Source organism: Erithacus rubecula (assembly GCF_903797595.1).
Source record: "Erithacus rubecula genome assembly, chromosome: 1".
NCBI classification, from domain to species: domain Eukaryota; kingdom Metazoa; phylum Chordata; class Aves; order Passeriformes; family Muscicapidae; genus Erithacus; species Erithacus rubecula.
The window spans coordinates 36,067,445-36,092,055 of record NC_136658.1 but is presented as its reverse complement, the minus strand read 5'-3'; the positions used below and the strand labels follow the sequence as shown (position 1 = coordinate 36,092,055).

Below are 24,611 nucleotides of genomic sequence, written 5' to 3'. Positions count from 1 at the left end.
CATCTAGTATTTCAAGACAAAGGTCATTTTAATACTCAGTGAAAACTGAGGTCTTGGGCAGAGAGGACAACATTAAAGCTGAATTCTACTCTCCCCAAATGATTTGATAACAAATCAATGTACAAACACTCTCCCTTACTTTGTTTGTTCCAGCACACTTAAGCATCTTTCATTAAAATATAGCCACAATGTGTGTGTGGGAGAGCAATCTTTCATAGTATTTACATCTACTTCACTTTGGCTGTTGGGTGCTTGGCTCTGCTGAGGCATTTGGGTGCTACTTTAAAACAAGTTAGTTTGTCTTCTAGAGTGTGGTTTGGAAAAGAGCACAACTAATATTGCATTTGATACTACAAATACATTGAGAAAAATTCTACACATTAAAACATTACAGCATAAAAACAACTTCAACAAACCATTACAAAAATAGAACCAACTTCACTGATCTTCAGTCTAAAACTCCAAGGTGGATTTGGTAGACACTAAGACCAAAACAACCAAAGGATAAAAATTAAACCAACACTTAGCTTACACATCATTACATTTTGTAAAAAAGTGTTAAGACATTATTAATTTATTAAAACATAGAAAATTAAAAATTCCTAATATTTACAGTACCTTTTTAACACTAGAACTGTTTGTAGTTTATTTTCTACCAATGTCAAGTACTTAATCCCAGACATGAAAAGTTCGAATGACTAACCAAGACATCTCAGGCTGAAAGAGTAATCTCTATTTTTCCTATGAAGACACAGCCAGTGTCAGTGGCAGCCACCATCTGGGACAGATTAACCAGATTCATTATAAAACCCCAGCCCCTCTTTTCCAGATCAGAGAACCCAAAGTTACCACACTTAAACCCCAGAACTGAGACGGCCACTGCTGCAGAGCAACACTTCAGAATGCAATGTGGCCAAATCTTCTTGCTATCTGCAGTGTTATATTTCCTATCCCTGTCCAGCATGAAGTGAGATCTGTCCAGCTGCCAGCTTCAGCTGCATTCAATGCACATCACTTGCTACTCATGACAGAATTGTTCTGTTCTTGTTCCTCCCTGTGTGTGGTTTGAATTTTTGAATAAATAACGGAAGCGTACAACATGATTTTTCAGGCACACGACTCCTGATCATTATATAACAAATAGTCTGTAAACCAGTGTGGCCTCTGGGGACTGTCAGGGGACTGAGAACGTTGTGTTTGAAGAGCAGCACCTTGGGCTGAGCGCAGAGGGGGCAGAGGAGGAGCCTTCCCACAGAACAGGCTCCTGCAGGAAGCATCAGCATGAAGAATCTACAAGTCTCTGGCGAAGCCTCGTCTTCCCTCGTATTCACACTGCCACCTGCATCCCGGTCTGCCAGAACTGAGGAGAAGGACAAGCTTTAGAAGAGGAAGGGCCATCAAACCACTCGGCACATTCTGGTGCACAGAGGAGCTGCCCCATGCCCGTTGTGTTGGGTTGATGTGGCCAGAAATGTGTATTCTATCACCATCTGTTGAAGCCGGGCGGGGCAGTGATTCCTTATCTCCGTGGCACACATCATCTGCTAATGGGCCATCTTTAAGACAGGTGGGGCAATCAGCAATCATCTTTATCTTTTCCACAACCCATCCTCCCTCCAGGAAGATATCATCTGCTGGTGGGCCATCAAGTCCCACTGAATGACTGTAAATCTGTATATACTGTATGACTGTAAATCTGTATATACGGTATGACTGTATATCATCCCATTGGGAGATGCTCCAGCCAGGGGTAGGAGCCAAACCTTTCCTACCTAGATAAAAACTGAGATTTTGGACAGCAATTACCATCTTTCCACTGGATTCCAGAGGAAAGCTGGACGTTTCCACATCATCCCAGGACCTTCAGAGGAAAACTACACCTTCTACAGCAGCACTGCTTCAGCTGAACCACATCTGCCACTGCAGGAGGATGCAGCTACCATTTAATGGGACTGCTGCCAACACCCTGACTGACTGACAGGGTGTCAGGTTGTATTCTGACTCTGTCAGGGTTGGGATTGTTCTTTGTAATACTGTATTTCTATTTTAATTTTCCTAGTAAAGAACTGTTATTTCTAATTCCCATATCTTTGCCTGAGAGCCCCTTAATTTCAAAATTATAATAATTTGGAGGGAGGGGGTTTACATTCTCCACTTCAAAGAGAAGCTACTGCCTTTATAGGTAGACACCTGTCCTTCAAACCAGGATACCCGTGCTGCCTCCACTGTCCCACACCCAGCACCAGGGGGTTCTGCATATTGCTCTCCCAAAGCCAACATGCACCACTGCTTTGCCAACACAGCCTCTAACAAAACACGCTGACACCACAAGGGACAGAGGAAAAGATGATGAGCTGTGGGCAAAGCTTTGCTGATGGGTGGCAGAGCCTGCAGCTGTCCCCAGGCAGAAGGAGAGGGGCTGCACCAGCCTGAGCTGGTCATTAACTCAGAAGCTTCTTTCTGCAATGCATTTTAACAGAGCTTCAAGCCCGAGTTTGTTCTGATCTGAACAAAAATAAATTTTTGAAGTGATTTCATGAGATGAAAACAATCTCAAAAATTCTGCTTTCAGACAAAAACAAGTCAGATTTTCTATTAACTTTTTCAGCTCCTTGAACCCAGACCTCCACCTTAGGCTCTTATATTTTACTTCCAAACCCACCTATCATTTCAAAAATTGACAGACTTGAGAGAAAACTATATGGTGTCAGAATTAATCTGAGCTGCTGCACAAGAGCTGGCTGCTAAAGGGGCTTCTTCTGGATCAAAAGCAATCCTGCTTGATTGTTCTGAATTATCCTGTTGTTTAAGTTTTCTCCAAATCTCAGCCTACCACAAGTGCTTGACCCAAGCATAGAGGAACAGCTAACCTCTGAGTACTGATGCTTCTTTTTTATTAATGACAAGGCATACCCTTCTGAAGAGAAAATATATTTATTCTTTTCCTACCTTTGAAACAGCTCTTTAACTTTCCCTCAGCATTGTGCTCACATACTCATGTGAGCACATACTCATGCTTTTAAAGCATCATCACTGTTGGTTTATACCTCTCCCTGGATATTTGGCTTTTCTAATTCTGCACTTGAGGAAGAAACTGGTTTCATAATTAAGATACAGCACATTTTTTAGGACAGAATCCTAGACTGCATCTTATATGAGTGACTGCTCAAGCTGACCATGGGACTGATGGGATATCTACTGTTGCACCAATCCAGATTGACTTGGACCATTTTGACAAAAATCTCTTTACATTAAATATTCCTTGCTCTCTATCAAAGCAGGAACACTGTGTTCACTGACCCCAGTCCCATAGCCCTTCTTTTGTCATTTTCTGCTCCTCTGCCAGCAGCATTTCAGAGCATCAGACATATTTTTATATTCACCCAAGACTCCTGCCAAAGCCTGAATAGAAGGTTTGGCAGCAGTAGAAACAGCAGTTACTACATTTTGGAGCTAATTTCTCAAGAAAAGTCCTGAAACCACCAGCTTTCTCCCTGGAGCTGCTTCAAGCACAACCTACCCTAGAGTCCTCCTGCTGTGTAGGGGGTCTGAAGCAGTTAAAGCTCAAACAGCTGGAGGCTCTTAGTGCCAGAGCAGAGACGTCAGCAAGGACCACCAACCTAACAAACACTTCAGGATTTAGCTGTGCCACAGACCTACACCCTCACAGTCTCCTGAGGTTACAGCACTTACACAGCAGGAAACACAGCAAGGGCTAAGCATGTCCATTATCTTACAGAATATATTAGAATGTACTAATCTTACAGAATATATTAGGTTTTTGGTAGGAATACACATCTAGATCAGTTTACCTTGTAACTCTGTTGCATCTTTTTCCAGCTCTTCTGTAGTTGTTTCTTCAGGCTTCTCCAACTCAGCAGTCCCAGGCTTCCCATCTATGGTATCAGTCTTAATAGTACCAAGGTTTACCAAAAGCTGCATGACATCAAACTTCTCAGAAACTGCAATGTTCTCCAGCACTTTGAGGCATTTAAATGATTTAAGTTCACTCACATTTTCCTCAAGAAAGAGGAGGTAAAGGCTTAAGTCATCAAAATGCTTTGACTTAAGTTTCAGAACATCAAAAGTTGGCAAGATTTCATACACTTTAAGAACACCTGAATTCCACCTCCATGGAACAAACATTGCATAGACTACCAGGGGCATCACCAGCAGATAGACCATCAAGTTAATATAGCTGAGTACCTTGAAGACACCAACAGCAATAAGCTTGCACTGAACCACTTCTGGAACAGTTGTGTCATTCTTTAGGATCCCAGTTTTGATAGTGCAGAGAAACTCATCACTCAAAGAGGAGAGACTAATGTAGTAGCCCAGATAGAGGCATGCAATGAAAATAATTACTAGTGTGAGCAAACGGCATGTAATGTATTTAATTATTAAGCACTTGGAATTCTTTTTTGTCTTCAGGTACTGCTCCACAATTGGGTATTTAAAGTAGCTTTCAGATATTTCCCACAAACTGAAAAAGAGAGAAAAAAACCATCAAGTCATATAGATATATTAACCTACCTCAAATATCAACAAAACCTAGTACTCTAAATGAGATAAAAGATTGGAAACCTTCTTAAAATCATAGAACCACAGTACGGCTTGCATTAGAAGGGTTCTTTAAACATCATCTATTTCCAACCAATTCCTCACTCTGCCATGGACAGGGACATCTTCCACTAGGTTGGCTCAAAGCCCCACCTAACCTGGCCCTGAGCACTTCCAGAAGTGGAGCATCCACAGCTTCCCTGGGCAACCTGTGCCAGCCTCACCACCCTCACAGGGAAGAATTTTTTCCTAATGCCTAATCTAAATCTATTTCCTTTCAGTTTAAAGCCATTCCTCCTTTCCTGTCACTACACACTCCTCTAAAAACCCCCTCTCCAGTTTTTTTGTATATCCCTTTTAGGTACTGGAAGGTCTCCCTGGACCGTTCTCTCTTCTTCAGTCTGTATCTTTCCATCTTTCCCAGCCTGTATTGTAGGAGAGGTATTCCATCACTCTAATTACCTTGATAATCCTCTTCCAGACCTACTCCAACATGTTCACATCCTCATATTGAGGTAAATCAAGGATAGTTTTATTGAAGACAGTAGAAAACAAACAGAATAGCAGATAAATGAAAAATATCAACACTCTAATATAGTAAAGTTGAAAACTTTTAAACTTTCTTAACTTTGTTAAGAAACAAAGAATTCAAACACTGGAAAATGAAAAAAATGTATTGCCCTCATGGCAAAAAATTATTTTTGTTCAAGTACAAAACAGGAGCAGTAAGCAATTCCTTGTGGAAAAGCAGACTCTCCAAGTATTTGTTCAATAATAGAACACTAGAAGGCTTTGTATTTGTCAAGACCTAACTCCACATTTCAAAGAAGAAACCCAAGTCCCCACTGCACTATTCATACCTCCTACATCCAGAGAGAAACAGGTACCCTGACCTAGAACAAGGCAGGAACTGGATCTGGTTGGAACAGTGAACCAACTTGACCAGAAGGGGAGTGGATCACTTCTGTGGGTTTTTGATGTTTGTTTTTTTAAATTTTTTTTTTCCTGACCAGAAGCTTTGCAGAGCTAGATCTCAAAGAACAGGAGATGACAAGTAACTTGACAGTGTGCAAGTGACTGTCAAGAACATTGAGAACTGAGGACTGAAGTACCTCTTTTCTTACTCTGTGATGGGCAAAACTACTTAACACCTACTGCAACTAAAGAAATCAGAACATCTCAAGTAATAAGCAATCTGAAGAGCTCATTACATGTTTTCTTTGAAAAAAAAAATTGCTAAGTTCCAGCTCAAAGTGCCAAAGTAATCATTTCAGATATCTCCTTTTTTTCAACCAAACTTAAAATTGTGTCAGGTCACCATTCAAACTTTTGCAATAAACTTCTAAAGGAGTACAGATGTCACATCTGTTACAAACTTGAAGAGCAGAGAGAGCCAAGCCCCAACATCTCACCTCTGTGTCAAGTTCTCATTAGCAGCAGGAATCAAGTCAGTAGGGTCCCTGGGGTCTCCACTTCGGATGCTATTAGCAGCTTTGATTGCCCTGTTATAGGCTTTATCAAGTTCTTCCATGATAAATTTCAGGTCTGAGGAAAGGTGAGGTGCTGCAGTGAAGCGCCAGAACAAACATGGTAGATACAGCAGGATAGCAACAAGCAGAAGGATGTATGGGAAGAACTGCAGGAGAAAAAAAACCTGATTAGGCTTCACCTGCGTAAGTAATATATCAGCCAATCACCATCATTCTCCATAAGCATTAGGTTTCCTAGAGGTCTATTAAATCCCTATAATTTTATTTAAATCCTTCTCCTAAAACCCAAGTTTGGGATTATTTGGGATATGCAGGGAAGCAAAATCTCTTTTCAGACAGCTCCAGTAACTTTGCTGCTGCTTAGAGCTTCCTCCCACTGGAGGAAAAAGAAACACGCAGAATAAAGGTGCCATGATCCTGAAAACATTTTCAATCTTCTGTATATTCAGAACTGCTGGAGATGACATTACGAAAGCCAGCATTGACCTGGGGAGAAACAAATAGCAAAGCAGCTATCAGAGGGGCTGACTGAAAGAATAAATGTCATCAAACTCTCCCTCCTCAATGTGTCACCACTCATAGCAACTGAAACATTTCAAATACCAGCAAAATCTTTCCTGCTTTCCATTAGATGTCAGGAGGTTAATGGATAGAGCTGTTACAGCTCTGCCTCTGCCTGAAAACACCTATCTCTTCAGAGTGCATCCAGGGACTGCAAAGGATGTAAGTGGGGCTGTAATACTTCAGGGTATTTAAATATTTTCACATAACACCTAAATGGAAACCAACACACAGCATCAGAATGGTCTGGTGTCAATGCAGCACTGAGAAGTCAGCCCTTACACAGTCACAACTGTTTAGGGAAAGGGCTGAACCAGGTACAAAATACAGGGGTGAAGTTTTCCCATCTTTCTTCTATTCATCAACAAGTAGTTTCTGTCATGCAATTTTAACTCTAATTCCTTGCAGCTGCAGGAAAGATGGTGTTTTATATGTACTCAGACATTATATTTGAAGTATAAAATCATACATAACATTACCCTTATACAGTCTCGATGTAAGACCTGGTTAGACAAGCAGTTTTTTAAGAAAATATACTGCAAATTCAGCCAACCTCTAATTCATTACATTCAGGTTTTCACAGCAAGCACACTTAACCCAAATCCAGCATGAGTTAATAGGGAACTTTAAATTAGTTGAACAAATGTGAAATAGATGTAAGACATAACAGTGTTACAGACATGTTCCCATGCACATTCATCAGAAAAGCCAGTGGAGATTTTCAGAGAGAGCTTGAACTGAAGTCATTAATCACTGCAAGTAGAAAAGCTACACGTACATTTTCAGGTATTTAACAAGATGAAAATCTGGACCTAATACAGCTATGTTAACTTGTGTTTGCATTAATCAAGAGAGATTGAAGTTTTGCATGCACAAAGTAAGTAATTTGGTCTTATGGAACATTTTATTCAGGAAAATTACTACTAATATCACCTACCATTAAAGCAAAACCCTGTGTTATTATTGGCAGTAGGAAATGCATATGATGTATCAAACCTTAAATGACTGGCTTCCCCCATCCACAGCAATCCATAAAAACTGTGCAGAGCTCTGCCCTCACTACTGCCTCTCCTTCCTCTCTACACAACAGATAACATCAGATCATTTTCCTTCTCCCAGGCCTAGCCTTCCCAACTGAGATGTAAAGCTCTGGCATGTTCAACATATTTTGGACATCTCATCAACAGCACAAGAATTTGGTCTCCTTATTTATCACTGTGGACAATGACACCAGGTTTAAGTCCTGATGCCTTGATTTACCCAAAACTTCATGGTTTCATATCCAGGCTCTATCAGTCCTCTGAATTCTGTATTATGTAGAAACAGAAATTATCTGTCTTTGAACCCATCTTATACTTATCTAAGCTCCTCTAAAGTGCTGCAACTCATTTCTCATAGGTCATAACAAATGCTTATATAGCTGCAAAGCCTGTTTGCCTTCACTTACACCTGTGTCACACACCTCTGAGCCACCTTCCACTGGTGCCAGGTGGGGAAAGAAGCAAAGACACATCTGATTCAGTAAGGAGCAGCCAAAATGCCTTACATTGGTTTACACCACTTGGCTTTAGTACTCACTCATTTCAAATTTTACAGGCATAAGAAGATTCATTAATGCCCTTTCTGACCCTCAAAACTGGAAACACCATCAGCAGTATCCCACATAATCCTAGAGATCTCTTTATCCCAAATACTACAAGAAAAGTGGTAAGAGGCAAGATAGTTTTCATGCTGAAGTTACAGCCCCCAAACCTCCATTGTTCCAGTCTCCACTTCTCCCTTTATAACTTAAAAAGAATTTGCACTTGTGTAGCACGTTGGCATCAGCCCTCTTGCTCTGTCCCAGATGTCCTCCAATGCCCCCTCTAGCCTGCCCTCGGGCTGTTGCCTTAAAAAAACAGTCCCTGTCATCTTGCCTTGCATTTCCTCCTCTCCCCAGCTCCTCCACCACTGCCTCCTCACCTAGAAGCATCCATCCCACTGCTGGGGAAAAGACACATTTGCTATTTGCACATTTGCTTGGCTTCCTCTCGCCAGGCTCCTATCACCCCCAAGCTGCAGCTTGGGGCAGCCTAAGTGAACACTATGTAACTCTTTCCTGAATAGACTTAAAACCAGAGCAGCAGCATGATCATTAGAGCAGCTTGCAAAAAGAAGTCTGTATTTATCATCTCTTCCACAGCCCTTGATGCACAACCCCATCCTTCTCAGATCCTGGCTTTTTTAAAAATTAAAGATACACTTGTTCTATTTGTTAACAGTAGGGACTTGGGGTGTCAAGCTCATCTGACTATATTTGACAGTCAAACATAATGACTACCCATTTCAAAATGAGGACTCTATGGTATTTGTGCAACCACATGCCATCCACCTTTCTTTTATGGTTTATGGTTTTATGGTTTATTTGCTCCCAAGGCGCCGAATACACAAGGAGGAAATGCCACTTCAGTCTAGGGTAGTTTGTAGCATTGAAGGAGAAGGAAGCAGCACTGATCCCAAGAACTGTATGGTCAAAAGTATGCCAGAGAAAGATACTGGCCCAGAAGTAAAACTCAGTTTTTCCTTTGCTGTGTAGTTATCAAGTTTCTTTTTGACATACTAGTATGAGACTGACAAAACGAGTGGTGTGTGCAGCAGGAACTCAAACTGCAGTGCCCTGTATGTTTTCTGCTATGTATTGCTGAGCTCCTGAAAGCTAAGGATGATGGAAGCAGGCTCTCCTGCCTTGCTTGGCCCTTAGTCTGAGGGCACACTGGGGGGACAGCAGGCTCCCAAGGAAGCAGAGCACTTGCAAGCCAAGAGGCTGCCCCTGTACTGCTGCAGGTCACATCACTTGACAAGCCTTTGAGCCCTGTGCACATTTCAGCTGCTTAAGTACATTTGTTAGAACTCAGCTACTGTTCAGGAGGAATATGTGCATGGGTGGAAAAGAAGAGGCATTTAAGCAGTCCATCTGCAGAAGCACGAAAGGTGCTGGATTCACAAAACTGTCTTTCAAAGATGCATAAGCACCACTCTCCTGAAGGTGAAAGACCAAATCAGACTAAAGCACAAAATAGTCTGTGTCATCACCAGCTTCAACTCTGCTAAGATGAAGTAAATACACAGCAAATAAGTTAAAAGGGTATTTAATATATCTGAACCTCAAATATGGTTTTATCATGCAAAAAAAATATATCTAGAATTGGTGGAGTGACACAAAAGCTATTTTCAAGGACCTAATCTACAGAAAGCTTGCCAGCCTCTGGATAAAAATGGCTGAAAGATGAAAGTAACTTTAATGGTATTTAGAAAACAACAGCTTTCTAATTTTACTGCAACTTCAGTCCCTACTTCCCCTGGGCAAACACTATACAAGTGACTGAAAGCACTCTGACTTCCACCTACCTGACCATGGTCCAAGAATAAATAGCACAAAACTTTAGCTGCACAGGTCTGGGTAACAGCCTTGAGATAATTAATTTGCAGACAATTAAAAGAATGAAGTGCTGATGTGCCTTCACCCACCTGACATTAAAATGCATGAACATAGGGAGATGTCTCCCTCTTCAGTTCCAATTTTGGAAAGAGCCCAAGCAAAGGCACTAGTCCCCAAACAGGCTAATGACAGTAATTACACATTTCCAGAAGCAAAGGCATTAAACTCCCTCTGGATATGACCCTATTTCTGTTTGCAGCAAAGGGAGGTGTCTCACTGGTGCTCAGCAAAAACAGCTATAAATGACTAATGTTCTAAATGAGATCCTATCCTGTCTCCAAACCTACAAGTGAATCTCAAACCCTACATGACCTTCATCCTGCCTGTTACATACTTTCTGCTTTGATATAGCCCAAAACTGTACTCCTCCAGTTTCAATTATCCCCAGCCATGATCACCAGTGGAGGCTGTGATGGCTGTATCCAGTTTACTCTGGACTTTGGGGGACAGATGGCAGCGTGGTAGTCAAGGGCTGCCTGGAACAGACAAGTGACCCAGACAAGTCAATCACCACACTCCACAAGCAGCAGGCAGTCCAGGGCCTGTTGAGCTTTCCTGCATGGCTACAGACTGCATGCCAGGCTCTCCCTTGAGCAGGGATACTTCTCAAGGCTGAGAAATTCCTTGCTGTAACACACTGTCTGTAGGTGATTAATAGCATGCCTGACATCTCAGCTAAGTGATATAAAGGATTGACAGTGCACATAGAATCGTTCAGACACAAACTGTTGAGAAGTCTGGGGCTAAGTTTGAACCTAGCCACACCTGAACTCCCCTCTGAGAAGTTTAGATAACAAAGGAGTCCTTTCTGAACCTCAAGACTCAGCAAGAGGGTCTCCCTAACAATTCTCATTCTATCCTCCATGCACTAAATAATGAAGTGTATCTTTCCACTGAATCTTGATGAACCACTGTCACATTTACCATTGAATTGTATTAACTCACTGTTTTATATCAACTCATTGTTACTTCTCTCTTATGAGTGAAGTGGATGACTCCATCTGCAACAGACTGAAGTAGGTCTAGCATGACACCTTCAAAGAATTATTTGTAAATGCATCTGCATATGGGTTTCCTTGCTCTGACAGCCCTTAACCTCTCTGGGAAGGGTTTACAGGTGAAACATGAAGAGCCCTCAGTCAAACTTGAAATTGTACAAACATTTACTAACTAGGACCAGATAAAAATCATGACTATAACTCTACCATCAATACAATGAATAACCCCAAGGTTTGTTTTGGTGACAAGTGACTCAAAGAACACCTTAATAGTCCATGGTAAATCTTTCTTCTTTTACAAAAAGTGAGGGTTTTCACATAATTTTACATCATGCATATACAAAGACTGCAGACCAGTTATCTGTATGCAATGCTTTCAGCAGATGCCAAAGCACTTGTCCTGCACTTTGAAAGATCTGAGTCACACAACTGACCTCTCCTGGCTGTGCCACATGTGAAGACATCTGTAGGGATTTTTGGTAGACCTCTTCTTTCAATCAGATGAATTGTTTGCCTGCATTTCATACGAGTACAAAACTTCTTCTTCTGAACAACCCTTTACCTCTTCTTTGCTTACCTTTATCTTCTTTGCTTCTCCCTAATTAATAGAAGCCTAGAAAATACAGTAATTATAAAAATCTAGAAGACTCTTGCTCATAGGCAGCTCCACCCTAGCAATCCAAATTTCAGGATTATAAAGTGGTCATCACTCAGTGCTCAACCACCCCTCAACTTGCTTGGTTGCTATCAAGAGCCAGTAAGATGATGCTCACTGTCCTCCTGCTTGAGTTTTTATAAATTTCTCTGTGCACTATGGATTAAAAAGGCTTCACAATGCAGTCTCCATCTCCTCTCCTTCACTAGACTGCAAGGACTGCCCAGACACAATGACCAAAAGCTTGTCTTCTCCTTCCAGATAAGGATCAAGACAAATTTTACCAAAATAACTTGTCAGATGGAACATTCATCATTAGAGATGCAAGCAAACTATTTGCACAGGGCAGGGAAATGCAAAACTCCTCCATCCCCCATCACCACTGACTGTCTGTCTTTACTACTCACCTCTAGAAACCAACATCTCTGTTCTGACACTTCAGACAGACACAAGAAACCTCTTAAGGGAATTAAACCTGAATGGAAAATTCCGTAAGAAAAGAGAAGCAAGAAAATAGTGAAGCCTGACCAGAGTAAGTTTTATCAATAACAAACCTGAACAGGACTTTTGTCAGAGGACTCAAACATATAATAATTTTGACACCTCTTCCACTGACAAAGAGGAGGAAATCTTAGCATTAAACTAAGAATGCAGGCAGGACCTACCACAGTCTCTTCTTTGCATTTATCTATCTGCAGGTATTTTGTTCATTCAGTTGTGCATTTTAGTACACAACTCATTTTGCTTCCTGCTAAGGGTTATCCAGTGTGAAGAGTTTCCAGGATCACTGGAAATTTCAGAACTCCTGTTCTCCATGGAGAGGTCCTGGGCACCATCTAAGAGCTCACTGACCATTAGAGAGTCAAGGAACCCAGAAGTCTGCAGTATGCTCCTTTTGAGCTCCCAAACTGGTGAATTCAACCCCTGGGAGAGATCTCCTAGAGCAGAAAGGACAACCAGTAAAGGTGTCAAGCTTTGGGGAGTGCCCAGAACTGAAGTTTACATTCTACTGTTCAAAAATCCCAGATTAAACTTGAACTCTGAAACAGGAGGGAGATGGTAAGGTTTCAGTTTTTCTGTAATGCAGTCTGGGCATGACAATCCTCCAGAGTAACCTGTTCTCTGCTGAGAACACAAGCAGTCAGGCTACTACACTTTGCTTCTTCAGCAAAGAGCAACCTGCTCCCTCTTCCTCTCTGTACACACTGAGCACAGCCCCAAGAGGCAATGCTTCTGACAGAGCACAGAGAGCATGACACAAGGAAATCCATCCATTTTGATCAGTAATGGGGCCTACAATCTGATTCCCCCAAAACCTTAACATAATGCCTCCTTCACTGGTTTTTATGGAGCCTTCCAGCATGCCAATACAGTGAGATACTGAGTGAGTCAGTTTTGGAAAGAACCTGAGATGCCCTGCAAATAAAAGCTCTGCTTCCCAGAAAGAAAGAAAAAACTTTTAAGTGCTGTTTTAAGAAAAGCTGGGCTTATGACCCCTGCTGTTCCTCTGTGTGCACCCCTGCCCTTACATTGCAAAGACAGGTCTTCACTGACCTAAGCACAGCAGTCTCCCTTTTCTCCTCAACATCACTGTGCTCCCAAAAGGCTCTCCTCCAGCCATTTTAATGATTATCCAGCCAAAATCTGCAGAGCAAAGATCTCGTGCATACCTTGCAGTGAAAGGCTGGGGGGAGACCCCAAGTCACCCTGCAGAAGTGATCCCAAGCCACTCAGCAGCTATTTTCCCTGGATGCAAAAAACAGCCTTGAGACACCAGAGTGGGAATCAAAGTTCACTGTTTAACAGCTGCAATGCCACTCCTTCCCTGTAAACTTGTAAAGCATGGAGGCTGGTGAATAACCAGAAGTACACTAGCTAATACTGAGCTCCAAAGAGCATCTGCAGCTCCCAGTGTCTGGGTCAGAAGGGTGGGTGGCTAATCATGGATCTAGAAAGGAGTCACCAGCCTCTGTTACAGCCCCTGGCTCAGCTGTGCAGATGCACTTCCAGCAGACAGTCTGCAGGATATTTACAAGAAAAAGTCATGGAGAAACTGCAGCAATTTCTGATACAGCACTAGTCAGCAAATTAACATGGGTTGCCTCATAAAAGTGTGAGTGCTTAAGCTATTCATGGATGGCAAACAAGCAGACTTAGTGCTCTCAGCAGGTGACTACCACATGAAATTCAACATAAAGAATTTGGGTTAACAAGAGCTCACTTCCTCAAGAGAAAGGGGCAGCAAAATATCCAGGTTAGCAGATGGAGTTTCTGGCACTGTGAGATGTTCCAACAGCTTTGACTGGTCCCTGTAGAAGGTCTGGCTGAAGTGGAATCCTAACTGTGCAAGAAGAGTTCAGGCTACAAACCAACCAGTTTGGCTTTAATATTCATGAAACACATGCCTATTGGGTCAAGGTTATCAGTGGAGCTAATTGGAGAAGCCAGCAGTAAATCCTCAATTAATGATTTGAGCTGGCAAACAAATCAGAGACAGCCTTGAATAATCTCTCAGTGATTATATCACCAGATGATTGTATAATAAAATCTGAGGCTCATGATACAGAAGCAAAAGCCAGAAATACAGGTGCTGCAGGTCTCATACCTGAGCTCCCTCTAGCACCAGGTTCTCCTCTGCTCCCAGGTGCCAGGGGTTTATTTGCTGGGGCAAGAAATAAAAGGGCTGAGGGAGGCAGAACATAAACTGCAGAGCCCAACAATCATTTCTTACTTTGGCATCAGCACTGCTCAAGCAGGCAGAAGCTGCCTCTTGAATTGAGTCAGCTGCAGGCACTGGCATGGCACTAACTCAGTGTGTAACTCCTGCCAAACCTCAGCTAACTGCTTTGAGCCAGCTCAAATATCTTAAAACCTACTGCACTTTTAACCCATAAAATAAATCTCTTCCTATCTTTATATGATGCTGCTTTACCTGAAGCAATGAAAGCCAGCTCATGGTTTGCCTGTGGACATGCAGAAAAGCACACTGAGGACAGGGGTTAAACCTGTTGGTACCACTGATTAATTTAATCTCTCTCAAAATGTCCATCTGTCACCAGTCCATGCACAACTGGTCAAGAGTAACACAATAAAAATATAAAACGTTTTTATTACCCTGCTTTTCTAAAATAAGCTTTTGCTAGAAGCCTTAAGGCAGTTGTTGTGTCCTGTATTCCAGTTTTAAAATAGTTCCTGGCTAAAGCCAGGTGAAGCATTCACTCCAGGGCAACTCAGCAACATTAACATTAATCTTGTGTCAGATAATTCGTGGCCCTTTATTAAAAGCTCTCTAGTACTACCCTCTTTGGAAGTAAGGGAAAGAAAACATTCTAAAAATAGAGTCAAGTCAAAGGCAAGGACTACAGCACAGCAGAGAAACAAGAAAAGTGAGGCAAGGGTAGGTTTCAGCGTGGGAATAACTCTGCCAGGAGATGGAGACCTATACATACTTTATGCAGCCACAGGGGTATGTTTTCTAAGTTGTTGTGGGATGGTTGCTTCTGCTGCACAGCTGCCCAGCAGTAGGAGTCCACATAAGCAGCTTGTCGCCAGGAGAAAGAGCTGGGTGCAAAACAGCTTATCTGAGCACCTGGGAAAACAAAGCAAAAGTTATTGCAGCCTCAAAAGATTTAAAAAAAAAACCGAAGGAAACCAGTTTAGGAAGAAAAATGCACATTTAAGATGTTATGGTATCCAAAGTTATCACACAAAGTGTGACAGAATCAGGCCAGAGGCAACAAATGCCATCACATACCATGGTGTCACAACTTCCCAAAATCACAACCTGCAGCTCACAGGGCTGTTGTAACAAAACCTCAAATACATTCCTGCAGCACAGCAGTCCTTGCAATGATGGAAGGGCAGGTTTCCCCAGGGTGCTGCCACTTCTGCCTCTGAGACTGCAAATTATTTGGAGGGGTTCAAGTTATATCTGTGAAAACAAGGATTTCCTCCTGTAAGTTTGACAGAGAAATTGTGGCCCCAGACACCTCCAGGTGTGCCAGGCCCCTCCTCATCAGTGCAGTGATGTGCTGTGTCCATAATTACACATAACTCTGTCATTCTCATTTACTCCCACGACCTCTCCAGCTGCTCAGGAGCTCCAAATTAAGATGAAGGCCCTAACTGACAGCAAGGGCAGCTATTTGCCAGCCTTAGGGTCAAATTCTGCTCTGGCCAGTCACAGGCACCAGGTGACTGCTCCCACAGCACACCTCAACCAGGAGGAGTGGTTATGGGACATGGAGTAGCAGTGGCTCCTCAGGTAATGCCAGCCAAACAGGATGAAGGGGTTCAACTTTCTTCCTGAAGCAATCCCCCCAACACATATACATTTGCACCACACTTTCAAAAATGTTGTTACAGGACAGCCATTTTACCAAATAATTACACAGAGTGGACATGGCACTTCCATGAACATTTCTTCTAGGAGCAACACTTCCAACACTTTTGCCAGTATCAAAGCACCAATGGGGGAAATATTGCTATTTTTTTCCCCTTAACATAATCATCTAACTTATGCTAATGGCATTGCTGTGTGCTTTATGGGAGTAAAAAGACTATCATTTGTCGTGCCTTTTTGTTACTTTAGTTTCCAGAGAATAAGAATTTATTTCAGAAAGGAGCCAACTGCATTTGCCTTGTAACTTGTACAGCCTCTTTACAATGTAGCATAGTCAAGGAGCTTTATGAATAAAAGCCTTTCCATATGAGTCACTATTATAATGATTTCTATGGCTGTAGTATCATAAGGACATGTTTTGATCATCATGGTTTGACCTGTCACAAGTCTCCCTTATGGATAACAAGTTACTGTTTATCAGAGCAGAGCTCAGAGCTCATGTGATTTAGCAAAGCTGGCACCAGACAAGCACTTGCACTCCCCCAAAGCCTTGGGAGTTTTTGTTTTCCAGATGATTTAAATTAGCTGTGGAAACCCAAGAAATAATACATTGCAAGGGGAAAAAAAGAAGGGAGAAAGAAAGCAAAGAAAAATGCAGGCATTTAATGTCTGCTCCTCACTGGACAGGACCATTCATGCCCTGCTCTCATCACTTAACCAGTCTCCTGATGGTGGCTGTGCCCAGTGTGGAGCAGCAAACAAGTGACTCTTTCAAAAGAAGAGCAATGGAGTGTTGAGAAAGATGCTTTGTCTTATTCTTGTTTGTGTATCCACAAAAAGAAACACATTCCATGTGTTCATTCTCATCAACGGGTGGAACACCACTTAAAGTGATGGAGTGTTTAAAAGGCAGGAGAGTGAGGAAAAAGGCAGGCAGGCCCATTCTCCAAAACCAGTGATGAAAAAGGCAGCCAGCCTCCAAAATGTCATGTGCACAACATCATACCAGAACAGCTACAGCAATGCCAGGGCTGCAGCAGAGCAGTGACCATCACTCACAATCCCCAGTGCTTCAGCAGGGACACTGGAATCCTGAGCTGGGAGCCCAGCAGACAGAGATCAGCCTCAAGCAGGGGGACACTCCAGCTGTTGTACTGGTTTTTAATTAACTGACTGCAGTCTTGTTGGTAAACACTTGTTAATTCAAATCACAACTTTGCAGTAATGGTAGTAATGTTAGGAGTTATACAGGGAAGATGTTTTTGTGCATCATCCATACAAAACACAGAGCACTACATGCCTCAGAAAATGGTCACCATTTTCCATTTTTTTTCCCCTCCTTCCTTCTCTTCACTGAAGAAGTAATAGCAGCATATATACAGAGATAATTTCCTTTATGTTGGACTATTCTGGAGGAAGTTGAAAAGAAAATCTGTGGTTTCTATTGGAGAAATTTGGCACAGGGCTGGATGCCTTCGACAGACACACTGTGCACACAGCTATGCACAAGGCTAGTTTATGAGAGCCTGTCACAGGAACAGCCTCCTGGCTTGGTGACATGAAGGCATTCCTGTCCTTTGCTCCCACAATAGCCTGGGAAAGAGAAAGGCAGCAAACAAGCCCATAACAACAGGGAGATAAAATACACAGCAAGAAGTATGAGGAATAACAAATGACTGCACTTGTCAAGCAGTTGTCCCAACAGTCTTTGGCCAATTTATCATCACAATTGGCAATGCACATTTTTTGCAAACATTTCCTGATACTAAATTAGCTTTGTAGAGGGAGCAACAGGGATTTGACTTTTACTTTTGCAAACAAATGAGGATTAAAAATGCTATTTACGATGGTTGTCCTAAAAGACAGACCACCCAAAAGAGCTGCAGGAAACTAAGGCAGCAACAAGTGTGCAGCCACATATGATGAAATGACACTTTTCCAAGAGTGCTAAGATTACCAGATTGAGCTGGTTGCTGGCAGCAGGAATTACCTGCAGGCATGCAACTGAGTGCAGAGTACAAGCCTGAGTCACTGCAGCAAGGATGAGCTGTGCCCCACGTAGCTGTGGCACACCTTCATGGGAGCTTTGCCAACAAACTTCCAGCTATTGCCCCCACACCTGTACCAGGAATACCCTTTTCTCCCCCTGCAACTGGCTCTTCTGCAGCTCCTATGCAGGAAATCTGTGTATGAGAAGAAACTCTCAGAACCCCAAGGAAATCTCAAATCCAAAGGATTACTATTCAGTACTGGACTGCTTTGCTGGGTCCAAGGCAGGATGAGCTGAGGGATCAGCACCTTCTGGCTGCATTCTTTACAAAAGAGAGAGAAAAGTCAGCAAGCCTGACTGGTTTCCTCTTCAGTGGTTCAAAACCTCTCTGTTGACTTATACAACTAATTCAGAAACTGCAACTAACAGATAGGATTTTCAAGAATCAATGCTAATCATAGGCTTAACTATTTTTCTTGAACCAGGATCAAATGATTGCAATTGGCAGAATTAAACCTTCAGTAAGTAAATATTTGGATTCTAATACACTGCAGTCACTGCAAAAAGATTTGCATACACTTGGAGGAAAACCTGGCCATTAATTATTACTATAATTTCCCACAAGGCAAAATGAACTTGCCATGATACCCAAACATTTGATTTCACCTAGCAAGAATTATGCTCTTTAGTAGCCACTAAAGAAAACCCTGAACAAGAAAATGAAGACACACATAAACAATGTACAGACTGTCAGGCACCATCCAACACACATCCTCCAGACTGATTAAAAAAAAAAAAAGAATTAAAAAAGGAATACCAATGCATCCCAAAGAAGAAACAAATGTCCATGGGGGTGTACAGGTGTATACACATGCACTAAGAGCAGACCTGAAGGAATGATCAGAGTGGAAGGTTGGGTGAAACAGAATTCTTTGAAGAAGGAAGTATAGAGCAAATGGGTGCACTGAAGAAAAGCACCTCTTCCCAGAGGCACTTTGGCAATAGAATACCAGCAGAATGTGAGGCTCAGGTGATAAAAAGTGGAAGTGAAGTGGGCTAGAGGAATTAGCAGATATAAATCTCTCTCTACTGGGCTGCAAGTTACCCCTCAGAGAAGTCTCAAAGTCATGCATGGGTATTTATCAAGCACAGCCTTCAGAGTGAGAAGTTTTTTTGATTCATGGGGAAAAAGAATTGTGAATTAAATTTCCACCACTGAGATTTAAGGAAAACAAAAAAAGTTTCCCTTCATCTGAAGGAGAAGCATTACAAAACAATGGCAATGACCATCTAGCTTCCCTGCCAACATGGGGGGTACCCCAAATCTCAGGCAGCACCAGAGACCAATGCCTCTTCTTACATTTACTCTGCCAGCAGCTTACCATCATTTCCACAGAAAAGGTAAAGCTGGATCTATAGGAATTAAACTGAAAAAAAATCTTGCCAATAGCTGAAGATGCTCACCCAGTGACAGTTTAGAAATTGATATCAAAGTAAACGTTTTCACAAGTTTGTCCTGGCTGCCCAGGCAGGAACTGCCTGATGCTGGAACTGCTGCTCTTTCCTGAGCACTCCCTTACATGCCAAAGAGCAGCACAGTGTATCCTGCTGGGATCTGCTGACAGAAGTCCCCAGCCTGTCTGGCTGCTCTGGGCTGAGCCTTCTCACACACTTGTCTCAGCTCTTCAGCCATGCCCTGGGTTTCACAGCATCCTGCTAAATTAAATGCAAGGTGTGCAAATGTCAACTATTAGCATACAGCCAGCTTCAGCAGCACTGGGAGGGGTTTTTCCAGCTCTCAGCCAGCAGCTGCCATAGTTATAGTCTTTGGCTTAATTACACCCAACCCAACTTTAGCCCCTAGCTCTTATGAAGTCACAAGATAGGATTATTTCCTAGAAGCCTCCCCATGAACTTGAGAACATGAAGGGAGAGGGACATCAGCAGGGAGGACCACATGGGTTAACAAGAGAGGAATTCAAGAATTAAGACTGGTTTGGTTTTGAGTATATTTGTAGTGATTCAGTCTCACAACTGGTTTTTTCTCTTCCATTTTCTATACATTCTATTCCCATGACTGCTTCAGACCCATTATTAACTTACATAGAGAGATACAGGCCCAGCTGGATGTGTAGTAAGGGGCACTGATGCTATTGTGGCTCCTACAGAAGCTTCTGGGATGCAGCACCCAGAGTTCCCCACTAACACCCTTCATTCTGTGTTTTCTGCCAGCCAAGCTCCTCAAATCCCACAGGCAGCCAACTGCAAGGATGAAAACTAAAAAAACAAACTGGGTGAAAAAAGTACCCATAAATTAGATGGAAAATGAGCAAGGCAAGTAAGGATTGTCACCACTGGGCAAGTTCAAAGAGATCAATGGGGACATTCACCCCATGGTGTGTAGAGCATAAGGCAAGGCTCCTTTCCACCTTTAAGCACCCTCCAAAATGACAAGATGCACCAGAGAGCACCAGTGAGAAAAAAGATTGTTTCAGTGCAGCAAATCTCCATTTTGACAGATTCATGCAGATGCTGTGGGTTGGCCCATGGTCTGGTACCTCCTGGCCCAGTATCCTGCCACAACTGATAAGCCAGCAGAACTACCCAAGCCTTAAATATGATTATAACCAAGTTTCTCAACTGTCTTTACTCAACAAGTGATGGTTTCTGTATCCTGGAATGGTTTACAAGGTGTTTTCTTATATGATAAAACAGAGATGCTAAAACATGTGGTTTACTTCATCCCAGCTATGTACAAGCCATGCACAACCAACACCCAAACCAAACACGTAGTAAGGGCTGCTGTGGACACCACAAGCTGAATTTTGGCAGAAGCTAAAATGAAGCAGCTTGTTTTGATTTCCTCTCTGCTCATCTGACTGTATCTGCTTAGGGCTGCATCAAGCAGCACCTTGGGAATAAATATCTATGTTTTCAGCCAAGCTGTTTACAGTAAGAAAGCACACCTTGCAATACACACAATCTGGGTTCAGAAACTGGAATCTCAATCCTGACTCAGAGCTATTCTTACTAAAAATGACACAGATAAAATTCTTTTCATTTCTGGCTGACACACTGCTGAAGGGGCTCCATCTTTCAGGGTTTTTCCCCTTCACAAGATGAATTGCTGATTTAGCTATATTTAGATGGTTTCTGTTACCACACTACCTCTAGTATCATTTACCCAAGAACTGCAAAATAATATAAGGAAATAATATCAAACCACAATATAAGGAATATACAGAAACAACACAATCCTCACAATCCTATGGTTATTTCCATTTTCTTGTTCCCAGTATATATATAATTGCATAAAGTTATGCAAAATTGTGTAAAACAAGGTCTAGCTGCAAAGAGGTAAAAGGTGCAGGATTTCAAGCAGCAGATTCCCAGGGATAGCAGACAACAGCTCAATCACTGCTTAACTACTGCCAGTACCAGCTTAAAATCCTCACAAAACTACAGCTGACAATGGGTTCCTAAAATACAGCCAAAAGTAAACTCAGGTGAGTTCTCCTCCTGCCCTTGAAGAATGCCAAAGTGGGATGCAGGCACCAACCCCAGAGTTTCAGCACTGCTCACTGGCTGGTTGCTACAGTTGAGTTTCCATGCCTCCAGCAGAGAAATCCTCTGTGATTCAGCTGGAATCTCATTTATTTCCTGAAACTCCCATCAAAACTAGAAGTTACTTGGTGGCTTCACAGAACTTCCACAGCCTTTGTAAACATTTTAATGGTTTTGCACAATTAAGAGCAGCCACGTGTAGGAGGAAAATTGCAGGTGTCTGACACCACACTGCAAGGGAACAGGAAAGCAGGGCAGGAAAGGAAGGTGACAGGAGGAGGTGCCAAGAGAACCCGAGGTGGGAAGAATGCAATTATCCCAGGAGAGATGGGAGCTGAGCATTCATTTTTGGAAAGTGTGTTCTGTTTTTGTACTCTGAGGCAGATATTTCCACCAAACACTTTCACTCCCGCCTCTGTGTTGTTCTTTTTCAGACCTAAAAATGGACCCTGACATTTTCCCCTCAGTTTAGCACTCCTGAGCTTTTTCAGAGCATGATTACATCACAAAGTGTTTGAAAACAAAACTTGCTGCCTATTTTATCGCTGGCTGAACACCACAGCACAGACAACCAGGCATTCCCTGTCCCTAAAATCCTCAGTGTTGCCCCAAATGCCTTAAGGGAAGCAGTTCTGGGTTGTCCCATAAGCAGCCAGCCTGTGCAAGGACTGTGTGGGAAATAGGTGACAGCTGTCACAGCAGCAGGGCTGGTTTACTATCACTTTCTGTATGGACACCACGTGGTGCAGTTTCACACGTGCCCGGAAATCACAATAAGTACCTCTCATATTTACTTGCATATTTGTTTTTCAAATAAAAAAGCTCAGTTTTCAACCCAGTGTTTTCTTCTAATAGGGCCTCAGGATTATAAACAAAAAGAAACACTAGCAAGACAGAGCCCACATTTCTATTCTCACTTTATGAATCTACCACACTCACAGATTCAATTTGAAATAGTTTTAATACTGGAACAACTGAAAGATAAGAACTAAATTCATCTGAAAGACAGGCACACTTTACCAAACTCTGCAGTTCCACTGTGTGTTTGATCTTTGTGTAAGGGAGGAAAATGAAAGAAATAAAAGAAACATGGAAAAGAAACAGGAACTGTTTCAAACTGGTTCCAGCACTTCTAGAGTAGAAGTAGAAAGAAGAATTAAGGGGCCACATACAAGATACTGTATGGAAATGCAAACACTCTTTTTCATTGTTTTAAGAGTAAGAAATGTGCATATATCAGTAGCAGATCTAAAACTAAAAGAAACAAGTTAGAGCACAGAAATATGGATGTATCCACACAGTTTCTGGATGAACAGAGCTGCCATGGGGCTCAGACCTGGTCTCATCATTCCCAGTCTGACAGTCCTTCACTCCCCTGTGCAGTTATTGCAGGCCACAGCGATCTGGTGCACATCTTGTGCAATAGGTGTGTAGCTTTTTGCATATACAGCAATCTGGGGCACCTTATCTCTTAAACGATCTGGTATCTGACTAATGCTATTCATGATGGCTTTACACAGATTCACCACCCACTCAAAGTCCCATTCCAATTTCCATTCTCCTGACATTCCCTTGACTCAGTCCTGTAGATGATGGAGATCAGGTATGTAAGACTGAATGCCAATAAACAGGTACATGAAATAAATCTAACTATTTGTTTGAAAGGCTGGAAATCCTGTGATTCAACCCTGTCTCAAAATGGACAGCACTGCTTATTCAGCTTTGAAATCTTCATTCATATAGTGCTATTCTTAGCAAATCATAGAAAGGCTCGGGTTGGAGGAGTCCTTAAACATCATTTAGTTCCACTCCTCACGCCAAGGGCTGCTGCATGATCCCTTTTGTAACTTGGGGAGGTAGGTAAATAAAAACATAGTGAAATAATTGGGGAACTTGGCTTTTTACCTATAAAGCATGGTTTCATCTACCGAGTCACAGCAGAAATTGAAAACTGCACTGGAACAGCTGCAGGAGGGCAGCGGAGCAGCGGAGAGCTTCAGAGAGCTGCCCGTCCCGCGGGCGGCCCCAGGGAGCCGGCTGCAGCACAAAGGCAGAGCTCTGACAGCCTTCCTTCCCCGGCCCTGGCAGCTGCTCTGCGATCCCGGGATCCTGCTGCCAAACAGCGGCGGCGGCAGCCGGGCACGCCCGGGGCACATCCCGCCCGCCTGCCCGCTCCAGCCTGCCAAACAAAGGCGCCACGGCTCCAGCGCTCCCGTCCTCGCAGGGAGAAGATGCTGACAAGGCTGCTGCTCGGCAGGTGCTGGAGAAGGGCGGGATCCCAGCGAGGAGCAGGGCACGGCTCACCGGGATGCACAGCACACCTGAAGAGCCCGGGATGCTCTCCGGGACGGCTGCTTTCCGGGCAGGCAGCCTCCCTTCCCGCGGCCCACAGGCGCCCTCTGCCCTGCCCCAGCGGAGCCCTCCCGGCAGCCGGGCGGCGTTCCCGCCCCGCCGAGCCTTTGTCCGCCTTGGGCCACCGGGAAAGGGGGGTGCACACCTACCGATGGACACCTCCTGCGCGAAGGCGAGCGAGATGAGGAGCAGCGGCAGCCCCACGGCGATGCAGGTGACGATCTTGTCGAGCGCCAGCTCCAGCCGCAGCCCCTTGTAGCGCGTCTCCGGCGGCTCCTTTAGCAGGAAGTCGGAGAACACGTACTCGGTGGCGATGTGCGCGATGGCCATGGCGGGCTCGGCTGCTCCGGGCCACGCCGGGCTGGCTGTGCCGGGCTGGCTGTGCCGGGCTGGCTGTGCCGGGTTAGCTGGGCTGGGCCCCGCTCGGGCACGCCCCGCAGCCAGGCCCGGCCCAGCCCGGCCCGGCCCAGCTCCGCCGAGGGGCGCGGGGCGCGTCCTGCAGGTCGGGAGAGGCGCTGCCAACACTGAGTGACAGCGTGGCCTCGCTAAGAGGGGCCTGTAAAGATCACTTTGTTCCAGCCCCCCTGCTGTGGAGAGGGACAGATTCCACTACACCGGATT

At 43.4% G+C, this 24,611-nt stretch overlaps 1 protein-coding gene across 1 annotated transcript; it reads right to left on the bottom strand.

Moving 5' to 3' along the window:
- Positions 1-1,150: 1,150 nt before the first annotated feature.
- Positions 1,151-24,371, bottom strand: PANX1 (pannexin 1). The gene is given in 6 exon segments (XM_079319193.1): positions 1,151-1,313; positions 1,315-1,360; positions 3,813-4,483; positions 5,973-6,196; positions 15,192-15,331; positions 24,140-24,371. Coding segments are annotated over 6 exon segments (1,299 nt in total). The 5' UTR covers positions 24,321-24,371; the 3' UTR covers positions 1,151-1,276.
- Between the last annotated feature and the right edge of the window lie 240 nt (positions 24,372-24,611).